The sequence below is a fragment of the Oncorhynchus tshawytscha genome, linkage group LG07 (genome assembly GCF_018296145.1).
Source record: "Oncorhynchus tshawytscha isolate Ot180627B linkage group LG07, Otsh_v2.0, whole genome shotgun sequence".
Lineage (NCBI taxonomy): Eukaryota > Metazoa > Chordata > Actinopteri > Salmoniformes > Salmonidae > Oncorhynchus > Oncorhynchus tshawytscha.
Window position 1 is genome coordinate 15,881,371 of NC_056435.1, and position 15,869 is coordinate 15,897,239.

The following is a 15,869-nucleotide window of genomic DNA, read 5'->3' on the forward strand; positions in this document are numbered from 1 at the left end:
TAGCTAAGCTTCATTGATTGACTATATTTCTGCCCAATGACCACTGATCTTCTTGAAATCTAGCTGGGTAGATAGCCAATGAGCTGAGGTAAACGCCAGTATGTAATGGTTTTGGGTTGGACCACAATTCCTTGTTTGTAATCGCACGCGCAGGGAACTCCATTCTCGCCTTGACGATCAGAGGAGTTGCTGTAAGGCTTTTTACGCGCAGCTGTATTTCGGAAAGTTGTAGTTTCAATGATTTCATTAAAGATATCATGGCGAATAAATCAGGTAAAGCGAAGTCAAAAGTGAAAAAGTGAAAGTGAGACAGATTTTTTGTTTGAGGAGTCTTGGAGTGTTATGATTCAAATGAACTGAGGAGCTGTTTCTGCAAGGACAGGATGTACTTCTGGACGGGTAAGTGCTAATGCCGTTTTATGAAATAAAATTTAAAAACATTTTTGAAGTGTGTGTGTGTGTGTGTGTGTGTGTATGTATGTGTATATATATATATATATATATATATATATATATATATATATATATATATATATATATATATATATATATATATTACACACATACATATATATATATATATATTACACACATACATATATATATATATATATTACACACATACATATATATATATATATATTACACACATACATATATATACACACACAACAATGGCCGGAGTTGAATGGAACAGCACTTCACCTTAGTGACTGTTCCCTCTGCTCTATACAACACATATCTGTTTATTTTATGTGATGATAAAAGGCTCATACAATACAAATCTTTTTTTTGTTTTCTTTCACAGTGATAGCGACTCCCACTTGGAGCCCCCGGTGCCAAGCTGCCCGCTCTACCTGTGCCCCCAGTGGTGTTCATATGCCACAGTTCATTACTGCAGGCATGACTGTGCCTCAGGGCCAAAAGGGCACAGCATGGAGGCGTCGTTGTGTTCTGTGTCGCATGAAATGCACCACTTGTTCAGTTTGCCTCTGCTTTACATCAGAACGAGACTGCTATGGGACATGGCACAGGCAGCAAAATATTGTGATGAGGACTTCCAAGGGGTGTACTGTTTAAAAAATATATTTTTTATATTTATTTTCTAATATTTTTGTAAACATTTCTTTGTGTGTGTGTTAGAATTGCTTTTTGATGTGTTGTATATAGTTATTTGCACTGCTGTATATAGTTATAGGTCATTTCACCAATTCGGCCACTTGGGTACATTTGGGCAACTTGTGTGGGACACCTGGGTGACTTCATGCTAAATGTCATGTAGCTCACCTATTCCTGAAGTTATCAGTCTGAAATGCTGCACACCTACAGTTGCCCTCTTGTGTTATCCATCAAAATTATCTTCAGCATCCTATCTGACTGTGTGGCTATTAAAGTACATGTGAAAGATGATACTACAACAATAAAAAACAGAAAACGTATGCTCTTTCTTTCTCTTTTCTTCCACCAGATCTACTGTGTTATATTCTCCTACATTCAATTAACAATTCCACAAACTTCAGAATGTTTCCATTCAAATGATACCAAGAATATGCATATCCTTGCCTCTGGGGCTGAGCTACAGGCAGTTAGATTTGGGTATGTCTTCAGGCGGAAATTGAGAACAAAGGGATGCAGCCATAACCGGTTAATGTGGCTTTTTTCTGGATAGTCCTTTTTGGTAATTTTGTAGTCTGCCTTTTGTAGTGGAAGAGTTTTAGTTTTCATCTAGCCTATTGCTTCTTATCCTGATAGACTATGCAAAGGAATCTAAGTTTCATTTTACCCACCCCATCTAGGTTAAGGGGGAAATCGGTTTAATTCTGCTTCAAGCTCTTGGATTACTTCGTATAGCCTAATAATGCATCTTGACAACTAGGTTATCTGGTCATTAAACCATTCTATTTGAATACCTGTTATTATTCTTACCAATTAGACTATACATTTACCGTACAAGCTAGGCATATATGGCTGGGTTTACACAGTTAGCCCAGTTCTGATATTTTTGGCAAAGGATCTGATTGGTCAAAAGTGGAGAAAAAAAAAATTAGTTGAGCTGCCTGTGTAAACACTGCGTATCAGTGGGGAAAGTAGCACATGCAAACACAACTTGTTCTTGCTAATTTGTCTTGAAAAGATGTAAAAGTCTTTACCCTCATGCTATTCCATTCTGAGGCAATGTTATGTCAGAACTGGTTGCCCCAGCTAAAAAAAAATCAAATATTGAATTGTATGGTTGAGATTTTGATTGGCGCATTATTCACGTGAAAATGTAACAACTAAGACAGTATTTCCATTTTTGCAGGAGAGAAATGTTTTTTGAGTTAATAATAGACAATATTTGTATTGTATTGGTCTTCCATGAATTGTAATATAGGGCATGGGTAATCTGGTTAACCTAACCGCCTGAAATGACTTACTAACTTCAGAACAAACATGTCCTTATTGTTACATTAACATTTTACTGACATACAAGACAGTCCTATAATATATGTAAGAAAATACAATTAATAATTGTATATAGCTAATGCTAGAGCTGATTTTGGTAAACCTAGCTATACCAATATTTAGTCTCAATTTGGCAATAAAGCATAGCACATGGTAATTGTCATACATACAGTGCCTTGCGAAAGTATTCGGCCCCCTTGAACTTTGCGACCTTTTGCCACATTTCAGGCTTCAAACATAAAGATATAAAACTGTATTTTTTGTGAAGAATCAACAACAAGTGGGACACAATCATGAAGTGGAATGACATTGGATATTAACTTTTTTAACAAATCAAAAACTGAAAAATTGGGCGTGCAAAATTTGGAGGTGGAGGGTCTGTCATGGTCTGGGGCGGTGTGTCACAGCATCATCAGACTGCCTGCAATGACAAGCTCAATCTCAACGCTGGTCGTTACAGAGAAGACATCCTCCTCCCGCATGTGGTACTCTTCCTGCAGGCTCATCCTGACATGACCCTCCAGCATGACAATGCCACCAGCCATACTGCTCATTCTGTGTGTGACTTCCTGCAGGACAGGAATGTCAGTGTTCTGCCATGGCCAGCGAAGCGCCCGGATATCAATCCCATTGAGCACGTCTGGGACCTGTTGGATCGGAGGGTGGCCCTAACCCTCCGATCAAACTTTTTAACAAATCAAAAACTGAAAATGATTCAGCCCCCTTATTAATACTTTGTAGCGCCACCTTTTGCTGCGATTACAGCTGTAAGTCGCTTGGGGAATGTCTCTATCCGTTTTGCACATCGAGAGACTGAAATTTTTTCCCATTCCTCCCTGCAAAACAGCTCGAGCTCAGTGAGGTTGGATGGAGAGCATTTGTGAACAGCAGTTTTCAGTTCTTTCCACAGATTCTCGATTGGATTCAGGTCTGGACTTTGACTTGGCCATTCTAACACCTGGATATGTTTATTTTTGAACCATTCCATTGTAGATTTTGCTTTATGTTTTGGATCATTGTCTTGTTGGAAGACAAATCTCCGTCCCAGTCTCAGGTCTTTTGCAGACTCCATCAGGTTTTCTTTCAGAATGGTCCTGTATTTGGCTCCATCCATCTTCCCATCAATTTTAACCATCTTCCATGTCCCTGCTGAAGAAAAGCAGGCCCAAACCATGATGCTGCCACCACCATGTTTGACAGTGGGGATGGTGTATTCAGGGTGATGGGCTGTGTTGCTTTTACACCAAACATAACGTTTTGCATTGTTGCCAAAAAGTTCAATTTTGGTTTCATCTGACCAGAGCACCTTCTTCCACATGTTTGGTGTGTCTCCCAGGTGGCTTGTGGCAAACTTTAAACAACACTTTTTTATGGATATCTTTAAGAAATGGCTTTCTTCTTGCCACTCTTCCATAAAGGCCAGATTTGTGCAATATACGACTGATTGTTGTCCTATGGACAGAGTCATGGCAGTTCATCCAGAGTGATCATGGGCCTCTTGGCTGCATCTCTGATCAGTCTTCTCCTTGTATGAGCTGAAAGTTTAGAGGGATGGCCAGGTCTTGGTAGATTTGCAGTGGTCTGATACTCCTTCCATTTCAATATTATCGCTTGCACAGTGCTCCTTGGGATGTTTAAAGCTTGGGAAATCTTTTTGTATCCAAATCCGGCTTTAAAATTCTTCACAACAGTATCTCGGACCTGCCTGGTGTGTTCCTTGTTCTTCATGATGCTCTCTGCGCTTTTAACAGACCTCTGAGACTATCACAGTGCAGGTGCATTTATACGGAGACTTGATTACACACAGGTGGATTGTATTTATCATCATTAGTCATTTAGGTCAACATTGGATCATTCACAGATCCTCACTGAACTTCTGGAGAGAGTTTGCTGCACTGAAAGTAAAGGGGCTGAATAATTTTGCACGCCCAATTTCTCAGTTTTTGATTTGTTAATTATTTTTTTTTTAAATATCCAATAAATGTCGTTCCACTTCATGATTGTGTCCCACTTGTTGTTGATTCTTCACAAAAAAAATACAGTTTTATATCTTTATGTTTGAAGCCTGAAATGTGGCAAAAGGTCGCAAAGTTCAAAGGGGGCCGAATACTTTCGCAAGGCACTGTACCACAACTACAAACCATACTGGATAACGGCATACTGGATAACGGCCTCCTGCGTGGCGCAGTGGTCAAAGGCAGTGCCGCTAGAGATTCTGGGTTCGAGTCCAGGCTCTGTCGCTGCTGGCCGTGACCGGGAGACCCATGGGGCGGCGCACAATGGGCCCAGCATCGTCTGGGTTAGGGGAGGGTTTGGCCGGCAGGGATGTCCTTGTCCCATCACGCTCTAGCGACTCCTGTGGCGGGCCGGGCGCTGACACGGGCGCCAGGTGTACGGTGTTTCCTCCGACACATTGGTGCGGCTGGCTTCCGGGTTAAGTGGGCATTGTGTCAAGAAGCAGTGTGGCTTGGTTGGGTTGTGTTTTGGAGGACGCACGGCTCTCAACCTTCGCCTCTCCCGAGTCCGTAGGGGAGTTGCAGCGATGAGACAAGACTGTAATTACCAATTGGATACCACGAAATTGGCTAATAATTAGAAAAGGATAATGATAATTTAAAAAATTAAATACTGGATCGTCACTCAGTACCTAAGGGTTCCCTACAATGCATTTTTGTCATAAAGTCATTAGCTAATAACATCTGGAGACTGGTGTAGTGAAACGATCTAAACTTTAACACTGACAAATGGTTTACTCAAGAAGTTATAGGTTATTGGCCAAATTCAAAAGTTAGATATGCAATGAAATATAGAAAATAATAGTGCCGTAAAACGTCAGCCATCAAACCAGGAGAATGACATGGTGTGTGACTGCTGGTGAAAGAAGTGAACCTTACAGATAAGTTTGACATGACTACTTTGACATGCTCCTTGAGAGACCTAACAAATTGTTTATTCTACATTTACAGCAACAGCTTACACAGCTTCAAAAAGAAAAGTCTGAAATACTAAAGAATCTATCTTTATATTACTTCACATTTGTGGATGTCATGGAATTCAAGGTAAGGATTTTTTATTTTATTTTACCTTTTCTTAACTAGACAAGTCAGTTAAGAACAAGCTCTTATTTTCAATGACAGCCTAGGAACAGTGGGTTAACTGCCTGTTCAGGGGCAGAACGACAGATTTTTACCTTGTCAGCTCGGGGATTTGATCTTGCAACCTTTCGGTTACAAATCCAACACTCATAGATGTGTATATAGTTGTGTTAATTAGGATAGATCAATGTCTGAGTAGCCATTTCTTCATTACTCTGAATAGTGGTAGGAAAATACTGCACCTGTACAATCATATACGATTTAGCTATGTTGTACCTATACAATCCAGACATGAGTGTTTTGTATTTCTTCTAGGACAATGTTTCTGAATTGCTGAACACTATTGACGCTTGCCAGGTTTTCTTTGATGTTGTAAGTATTCATCTTTCCACAATTCCCTTTACTTGGTATACAAATAAATGTTTTTCAAATCTCCTCAGATTATACCTTTTCTATAATCCTAATCAAAGCTAACCGGAGTTTTTCTTTCTGTCTTTATAGACGGTTAACTTTGATCTCACCAAGAACTACCTTGACTTGGTTGTCACCTACACTACACTAATGATGCTACTGTCCCGTATTGAAGAGCGGAAAGCAATCATTGGACTCTACAACTATGCCCATGAAATGACACACGGGGCCAGGTACAGCTAGAGCTATGAGCAGGACTATCCTCTGAAATGTATTATGTGAGGTCTTTTGACTGTTTTCCCCCTCTCCTCTGCAACCAGTGACAGGGAATACCCAAGGCTGGGCCAAATGATCGTGGACTATGAGAATCCTCTGAAAAAGATGATGGAAGAGTTTGTCCCTCATGGGAAGGTGAGACACTAGACATCTGTGAATATATTCCTCAGTAACACTAATATACAAATGAAAAATAGATGGCACTGTTTTACATACACGGCACAGATAGCACCATGTAAGAAATGTCCACAATTTTCTATTAACTACCAAGTAAATACCTATAGAAATGATTATGCACCCAGAAATACCTCCAATTTATCTTCTTCTCTTTCTGTTCTGATGGCGATAGTCTTTGTCAGACGCACTCATCTCGCTGCAGATGGTCTACCCCAGGAGGAACCTGTCCGCTGACCAGTGGAGGAACGCCCAGCTTCTGAGCCTGATTAGCGCCCCCAGTACCATGCTCAACCCGGCCCAGTCAGACACAGTCAGTGCCTACTGCCCAGTCACTTTCCTAAAGCCCTACTACTACTTAACTGCTACTAAACCCACCTTCACACCAATCAGTTAACACCTCTCACCCATCCAACACCTTATCTTGTTGACATGCCATGTGTTCTCCCATTTATTCTACTCATTTTGTAAATGTAGTAGCCAGCTCTGCCATTTGGAAAATTGTGTTAGATGTTACAAGCTGTTTTTAAAGTCCACATTATTAGCAGGCCAATATTATATTTTCAGTTACTTAACTTAATCTGTGAATACATCATGACAAATTTCTGTTCTCTGTTCTAGATGCCCTGTGAATACCTCTCCTTAGACTGTATGGAGAAATGGATTGTGTGTAAGTTTACTGCTCAAGTTATTGTGTTAAGGTTTTTTTTCTCCAAATTGGTCAGGGAGGATTCCTTTTGGCCTTATGCTTAGTGTCTGCCCTGAGATTGGATGGTTGGGGGTTCGATCCCTGGTCAAGTCATACCGAAACATGGGACTTCATGCCCCTGCTTGGCACTCCTCAATAAGGAGATTGATTGGGGGTAAGGCCCTGCGACAGATTAGTGTACTATCCAGGGGGTTTACTGCCTCGCGCTACATTAACAGGAGTTAGGCTCTTGCCCTTAAGGATTTACTTTTCCAAGGATTGCTTACTTAAAACTACATCCCGGCTCCAAAATCTTGTTTTATAACAGTCACAAGAAATATTTAAATGCTTCAGGTGGGTCTCAGTGAAAAAAATCTAAGTTTATTTGTCACGTGTGCGGAATACAACAGGTCATAGACCTTACATTGAAATGCTTACTTACAGGCTCTAACCAATAGTGCAAAAAAAAAAGTGTGTGTGCGCACGTGTGTGTGCGCGCGCGTGTGTGTGCGCGCGCGTGTGTGTGTGCGGGTGGGTGTGTGGGCGGGTGTAAGTAAAGAAATAAAACAACAGTAAAAAGACATTTGAAAATAAGAGTTGCAAGGTTATATACAGACACCGGTTAGTCAGGCTTATTGAGGTAGTATGTACATGTAGGTATGGTTAAAGTGACTATGCATATATATGCACTATTGGTTAGAGCCTGTAAGTAAGCATTTCACTGTAAGGTCTATCTATACCTGTTGTATTCGGCGCACGTGACAAATAAACTTAGATTTTGAACAGAGAGTAGCAGTAGTGTAAAAAGAGGGGTTGGCGGGTGGTGGGACACAATGCAGATAGCCCGGTTAGCCAATGTGCGGGAGCACTGGTTGGTCCGGGCCAATTGAGATAGTATGTACATGAATGTGTAGTTAAAGTGACTATGCATATAAGATAAACAGAGAGTAGCAGCAGCGTAAAAGAGGGGTTTTGGGGAGGGGGCACAAGGGTGCAAATAGTCCGGGTAACCATTTGGTTACCTGTTTAGGAGTCTTATGGCTTGGGGGTAAAAACTGTTGAGAAGCCTTTTTGTCCTAGACTTGGCACTCCGGTACCGCTTGCCATGCGGTAGTAGAGAGAACAGTCGATGGCTGGGGTCTTCGACAATTTTTAGGGCCCTCCTCTTGCACCGCCTGGTGTAGAGGTCCTGGATGGCAGGTAGCTTTGCCCCAGTGATGTACTGGGCCATGCGCACTACACTCTGAAGTGCCTTGCGGTCAGAGGCCATGCAATTGCCGTACCAGGCAGTGATGCAACCGGTCAGGATGCTCTCAATGTTGAAGCTGTAGAACCTTTTGAGGATTTCAGGACCCATGCCAAATCTTTTTAGTTTCCTGAGGGGGAATAGGCTGTGTCGTGGCCTCTTCACGACTGTCTTGGTGTGTTTCGACCATTCTAATTTGTTGTTGATGTGGACACCAAGGAACATGAAGCTCTCAACCTGCTCCACTACAGCCCCGTCGTTGAGAATGGTGGGCGTGCTCGGTGCTCCGTTTCCTGTAGTCCACAATCATCTCCTTAGTTTTGGTTACGTTGAGGGATATGCTGTTATTCTGGCACCACCCGGCCAGGTCTCTGACCTCCTCCCTATAGGCTGTCTCGTCGTTGTCGGTGATCAGGCCTACCACTTTGGCCTACCACTGTTGTGTTGTCTGCAATGCAGTCGATGGTGAACAGGGAGTACAGGAGGGGACTGCGCACGCACCCCTGGGGAGCTCCAGTGTTGAGGATCAGTGTGGCAGATGTGTTGCTGCCTACCTTCACCACCTGGGGGTGGCCCGTCAGGAAGTCCAGGATCCAGTTGCAGAGGGAGGAGTTTGGTCCACGGATCCTTAGCTTAGTGATGAGCTTTGAGGGTACTATGATTTTGAACGCTGAGCTGTAGTCGATGAATAACATTCTCACATAGGTGTTAATTTTGTCCAGGTGGGAATGGGCAGTGTGGAGTGCAATAGAGATTGCATCATCTGTGGATCTGTTTGGGCGGTATGCAAATTGGAGTGGGTCTAGGGTTTCTGGGATTATGGTGTTGATGTGAGCCATTACCAGCATTTCAAAGCACTTCATGGCTACGTACGTGAGTGCTATGGGTCTGTAGTCATTTAGGCAGGTTGCCTTTGTGTTTTTGGGCACAGGGACTATGGTAGTTTGCTTGGTATTACAGACTCAGTCAGTGACATGTTGAAAATGTCAGTGAAGACACCTGCCAGTTGGTCAGCACATGCCCGGAGCACACGTCCTGATAATCCGTCTGGCCCCGCAACCTTGTGTATGTTGACCTGTTTAAAGGTCTTACTCACGTCGGCTACGGAGAGCGTTATCACAGTCACAGTTATCACAGTCATCTGGAACAGTTGATGCTCTCATGCATGCCTCAGTGTTGCTTGCCTCGATGCGAGCATAGAAGTGATTTAGCTCGTCTGGTAGGCACTGGGCAGCTCGCGGCTGTGCCTCCCTTTGTAGTCTGTAATAGTTTGCAAGCCCTGCCACATAAGACGAGCGTCGGAGCCGGTGTAGTATGATTCAATCTTAGCCCTGTATTGACGCTTTGCCTGTTTGATGGTTCGTCGCAGGGCATAGTGGGATTTCTTATAAGCTTCTGGGTTAGAGTCCCACACCTTGAAAGTGGCAGCTCTATCCTTTAGCTCAGTGCGAATGTAATCTGTAATCCATGGTGTCTGGTTGGGGTTGTGTACGTACAGTCACTGTGGGGACGACGTCCTCAATGCACTTATTGATAAAGCCAGTGACTGAACAAAAAGGGGAATCAATGTTACTATATTTGCAATTGTAGAGCAGCATTCAGCAGTTTTTACAGTACTAACCCGTCCCTCCACTAGTCGGGTTCGTCCTGTGCCACGCGGTGCTGAATACTGACCCAGCAGCGCTGAGCCTGTGGAAGCTGGCCCTCCAGAGCAGCACCTGCCTCTGTCTCTTCAGGGATGAGGTCTTTCACATCCACAAGGCCTGTGAGGACCTGTTTGTCAACATCCGTGGGTAAGCCGCTCGCCAACACACCACCCTCAATCCACTCAGAATACACCACTCTCGGTGCCGTTCTTATGAGGAGCTGCAGGAGGATTCACAAAGTACAGTCGTGGCCAAAAAGTTTTGAGAATGACACAAATATTAATTTCCACAAAGTTTGCTGCTTCAGTGTCTTTATTTCTGTCAGATGTTACTATGGAATACTGAAGTATAATTACAAGCATTTCATAAGTGTAAAAGGCTTTTATTGACAATTACATGAAGTTGATGCAAAGAGTCAATATTTGCAGTGTTGACCCTTCTTTTTCAAGACCTCTGCAATCTGCCCTGGCATGCTGTCAATTAACTTTTGGGTCACATCCTGACTGATGGCAGCCCATTCTTGCATAATCAATGCTTGGAGTTTGTCAGAATTTGTGGGGTTTTGTTTGTCCACCCCACCTGCCTCTTGAGGATTGACCACAAATTCTCAATGGGATTAAGGTCTGGGGAGATTCCTGGCCATGGACCCAAAATATCTATGTTTTGTTCCCCGAGCCACTTTTGCCTTATGGCAAGGTGCTCCATCATGCTGGAAAAGGCGTTGTTCGTCACCAAACTGTTCCTGGATGGTTGGGAGAAGTTGCTACCATTCTTTATTTATGGCTGTGTTCTTAGGCAAATTTGTGAGCGAGCCTACTCCCTTGGCTGAGAAGCAACCCCACACATGAATGGTCTCAGGATGCTTTACTGTTGTCATGACACAGGACTGATGGTTGTGCTCACTTTGTCTTCTCCGGACAAGCTTTTTTCCGGATGCCCCAAACAATCGGAAAGGTGCTTCATCAGAGAAAATGACTTTACCCCAGTCCTCAGCAGTCCAATCCCTGTACCTTTTGCAGAATATCAGTCTGTCCCTGATGTTTTTCCTGGAGAGAAGTGGCTTCTTTGCTGCCCTTCTTGACATGAGGCCATCCTCTAAAAGTATTCGCCTCACTGTGCGTGCAGATGTACTCACACCTGCCTGCTGCCATTCCTGAGCAAGCTCTGTACTGGTGGTGCCCCGATCCCGCAGCTGAATCAACTTTAGGAGACGGTCCTGGCGCTTGCTGGACTTTTTTGGGCGCCCTGATGCCCCCTTCACAACAATTGAACCGCTCTCCTTGCTGTTCTTGATGATCCGATAAATGGTTGATTTAGGTGCAATCTTACTGACAGCAATATCCTTGCCTGTAAAGCCATTTTTTGCAATGCAATGATGACGGCAAGTTTTTCCTTGCAGGTAACTATGACTGGCGTAGGAAGAACAATGATTCCAAGCACCACCATCCCTTTGAAGCTTCCTGTCTGTTATTCAAACTCAATCGGCATGACAGAGTGATCTCCAGCCTTGTCCTCGTCAACACTCACACCTGAGAATCACTGACATGATGTCAGCTGTCCTTTTGTGGCAGGGCTGAAATGCAGTGGAAATGTTTTTGGGGGATTCAGTTCATTTGCATAGCAAAGAGGGACTTTGCAATTAATTGCAATTCATCTGATCACTCTTCATAACATTCTGGAGTATATGCAAATTGCCATCATACAAACTGAGGCAACAGACTGTGAAAATTTATATTTGTCATTCTCAACTTTTGGCCACGAATGTATGTCTTGTAATTGTTTTGTTTTATAGGACTGATACAAGTAGTAAATACATTTGAAACGCTTAAATTATTTTTTGTTTTTTGTTCATGCTGAATTTGAAGTATCATTCCAAAGTCATCTGTACCACGTTATTATACTATTTTCACTTTTCATTTAAGTTAAGTTTAATTTTAGTTTTCAGTCCTGTTTGTTAGTTTTGATTTATTTTGTTATGCTGTTTAATTTTTTTTGTAGTTTTAGGTTAAGTTTTAGTTAAATGACGTTCTGCTCATAAAGCATTCATAATGCCTTCATAAGCACGACATGCGTTTCAAAATATCTATAATCACATTTCATTCTTTATAAAGGGTTCATAAATGTGGCATAACTGACATTCACCATTGTCAAATATGACATGTAAAATATGATAAACATTTGCTTTATGAAGGGTGACAGGTTGGGTCGGTAAGAATACGCTCTAAAGTCAAATCAAATTCAAATAAAATTTTATTGGTCACATACAAATATTTAGCAGATGTTATTGTGGGTGTAATGAAATGCTTGTGAAGTCATGTTAGTCACATTACACATAATCTGGTTCCCATACATTCCCTCTCAAATCAAACTTGGCCTTCATTAGTTTATAATTTGCAATTTTAAGAAGATAAATTGTGGAAATGGGTGGGGTTTAACCATAATTATTACTTTTTTATGGTGTTACTAGTGACAATGACAAATACTTTTCTCAGTAAGGTCACTCCTATAGAATTCTATGGTCACTTCCACAAAGACCAGCTTTGAATGGTTGATATCTCAGGCTTACAGTGGGGCAAAAAAGTATTTAGTCAGCCACCAATTGTTCAAGTTCTCCCACTTAAAAAGATGAGAGAGGCCTGTAATTTTCATCATAGGTACACTTCAACTATGACAGACAAAATGAGAAAATAAATCCAGAAAATCACATTGTAGGATTTTTAATGAATTTATTTGCAATCAATTCATCTCACACACACACACACACACACACACACACACACACACACACACACACACAGAGTATGGTGTCATTTCATGGGGCTCTGAATAATACGGAGTCTTGCTGGACTTTTACTCCACCCATTCCATTTGAGGCCACAATACCAATCACTATAAGAAATGCATAATCACCACGTGCTGAAAACCTTCTAACCTAACCACACTGCAGGGCATGCACACTGAATTTAAGGGAAACTACACTCAAATCAAATTTTCTACGATTTTTCACAGACCTCATAAGCATTGTTGTGAATACATAAAATGAAATGTGTTTATATTTAAAAAGTGTTGCCAAATGGGGGGAAAACCTGAAAAAAATGGGGGAAATCCAAAACCTGGAAAAACCCAACTGAGAAAATGTACTTTGGGGGGAAAAAAACGCAAGTAAACAGACTTTCAAAGGCCTCACAAGTATTTTGCTGTGTATGTGCTGTCTTCCTGCAGCACGGCTTTTTGGGGAAAGTTGAGGTCAGCTCCAATATTGATTATGCACTCAATAGGGAAAGAAGTTGGGCCATCCAAGAAATGTTTAAGAGTAATAATAAAATATATAACATTTAGCAGGCGCTTTTATCCAAAGCCACTTAGCCATGGGTGAATACATTTTTTTAACTTGTGGCTGGTCCCGGGAATCGAACACACTGTCCTGGCGTTGCAATGCTCTACCAAGATACACGAGATGCTTATAAATGCTTTGTGAAGCCTCAATTTAATATGATTCATAAGGCCTTTATTAAGCTGTACTTTTGCCACCCTTTATAAAGCACAGGTTTATGTCATATTTGACACTGGGTAACGTCACACTGTTATGCCACATTTATGAACCCTTTATAAAACATGATACAGTTATAGATGATTTGTAACACATTTATGTAGTGTTTATGAAGCCGTTATCAGCTGCATTTAAAGTGGAACCAGAATGGTCAACTAAAACATAACATTAAATTGTGACAAAAGATGACGTTGATAGAACATTGATTCAACATGTTTTTTCCTGGTGGGTTGATCCTTGATTTTGAAATATGCTCAACCAGTACTGGCAATGAATCTGCCAGATATGTCATCAAACTAGCACAAATGACAGGACTGTTGAATTCTAAGTCAAGTGTCAAATCACTGCTGTGTAAATCTCTCTTTTGAAAGCTCAGTGTGGAAAGACTGCTAGCTGCAACTTTGAACTCCGGCATTAGTTTCAAGGGCAGAGTGTATTTTTGATCATAGCTGAGTAACAAGTCCATGTAAGAACCAAGTACCTTTGCAAAGAGAGAGACTAAATAAATTAACTCAGACACATTTTGTTGTTGTACTGTAAATGGAGCCTTGAGAATATTGTGTGACATTTTTACAAAATGAAAGTACCTTAGTAAATGTGTACAGAAGTCTCCCTTCACCTTCCATGTTAAAATGATGTCCGTTGTTTTCCAGCTACAATAAACGTCTAAATGACATCAAAGAATGCAAAGAACAAGCACTATCGCAAGCGTAAGTATATCGTCTTCATTGTCCCCTGTAGTTTTGTTTATACTGCCTTGCAATAGAATGTTCATCATGCTAAATCAATAAAGCATTCATTTTGCATTCATTGCAGTGGGACCATGCATAGAGAAAGGCGTAAGTTTCTTAGGTCTGCCCTGAAAGAGTTGGCCACAGTTCTGTCTGACCAGCCTGGACTGCTGGGCCCAAAGGTAAAAAATAACCCCTTTTTTAATCTGTCGATGGATATGTAGGGTTATTATTGTTGATTAAGTGTGCAATTTGCTTCTGTCACTAACAAGTCATCTTCAATATTAACACACGTTATCTATGTGTGATAGTCTGAAGAGGAAATTCAGCTAAACTTGGAGGACCGTGGAAGTTGATTAAGGCTTTTTTCTCCCCAATTTCGTGGTATCCAATTGGTAGTAGTTAGTCTTGTCTCATCGCTGCAACTCCCGTACGGACTCGGGAGAGGCGAAGGTCGAGAGCCATGCGTCCTCTGAAACACAACCCAACCAAGCCGCACTGCTTCTTGACGCAATGCACATCCAACCCGGGAGCCAGCCGCTCCAATGTGTCGGAGGAAACACCGTACACCTGGCGACCTGGTCAGCGTGCACTGCGCCCGGCTCGCCACAGGAGTCGCTAGTGCGCGATGGGACAAGGATATCCCTGCCGGCCAAACCCTCCCCAACCCGGAGAACGCTGGGCCAATTGTGCGCCGCCTCATGGGCCTCCCGGTCGCGGCCGGCTGCGACACAGCCTGGGCTCGAACCCAGAATCGATGAAGGCTTATTTTGATCAACTTCCACTGTCCTCCAAGAGTTGCTGAATTTCCTCTTCACTTCAGTTTGCGCCTCAATTCATGTGTTTTGCATCTGTGTTCCCTTCCCTTTTTGTGTGATAGTGTAATAGGATGTCTGAGTCTAAAGGCCAGGTTGTTTTTCCACAGGCTCTGTTTGTGTTCATGGCTCTCTCTTTCGCCCGGGATGAGATCATCTGGCTCCTCCGCCATGCAGACAACATACAGAAAAAAAGCACAGATGACTTCATTGACAAGTAAGCTGTATTCCTTAATGGTACAAACCATCTGTGGGGGATAATGCAGATTTTTAGCTTCAAATGAATAGTGGTTTGCTTATATGAAATCCTCACCTGGGATGTATTCACTAGGAACCAAACGAAAGCAAACAGCCAAAATGGGGTTAGACTAAGGTAGCGGTGGGCGATTAAATCTGGCTTTGGCAATTCATTTGCAAATGTTTTTGAGTAAAATAGGAAATGCCTCTCACAGGTAGCACACTTTTATGAGCGTTTTTATTATAACATCAGCATCTCACACATATGGATTGAGTCTGTCAGCTCATAATCAACCAAAGCACACCTCAACTGCATTACAGCACATGCACCATGTTTCAAAAAGTTATCTACCATTCACAAACAATCCTGACCTGCCTTACCTACATGTTGTAACCGCACCCATCGAATGAAGCATCAACAGCAGCAGTGCTGAGGTTGGTTCCATCATCACAGACAGCAGAAAAGTTGACAAAATTGCCTTGATATACTTCTCTACTCAAACTATGGAACATCCCTTGGTACTTTTGTTGGAATCTGCTAAACTTTGAACATTG

The 15,869-nt window shown here is 42.1% G+C and overlaps 1 protein-coding gene across 3 annotated transcripts in view; it reads left to right on the plus strand.

Moving 5' to 3' along the window:
* The window catches only part of LOC112232500 (nck-associated protein 1-like), a 58,807-nt gene that overhangs the window by 14,235 nt on the left and 28,703 nt on the right, over nucleotides 1–15,869 (plus strand). For all 3 annotated transcript variants that reach the window (XM_042324152.1, XM_042324153.1, XM_042324154.1), the window contains exons 3-12: nucleotides 5,412–5,504; nucleotides 5,856–5,912; nucleotides 6,042–6,184; nucleotides 6,272–6,362; nucleotides 6,577–6,714; nucleotides 7,023–7,071; nucleotides 9,972–10,128; nucleotides 14,185–14,241; nucleotides 14,348–14,444; nucleotides 15,188–15,294. In XM_042324152.1, the coding sequence (XP_042180086.1) occupies nucleotides 5,412–5,504; nucleotides 5,856–5,912; nucleotides 6,042–6,184; nucleotides 6,272–6,362; nucleotides 6,577–6,714; nucleotides 7,023–7,071; nucleotides 9,972–10,128; nucleotides 14,185–14,241; nucleotides 14,348–14,444; nucleotides 15,188–15,294 (989 nt within the window). The remainder of the gene's footprint in view (nucleotides 1–5,411; nucleotides 5,505–5,855; nucleotides 5,913–6,041; nucleotides 6,185–6,271; nucleotides 6,363–6,576; nucleotides 6,715–7,022; nucleotides 7,072–9,971; nucleotides 10,129–14,184; nucleotides 14,242–14,347; nucleotides 14,445–15,187; nucleotides 15,295–15,869) is intronic.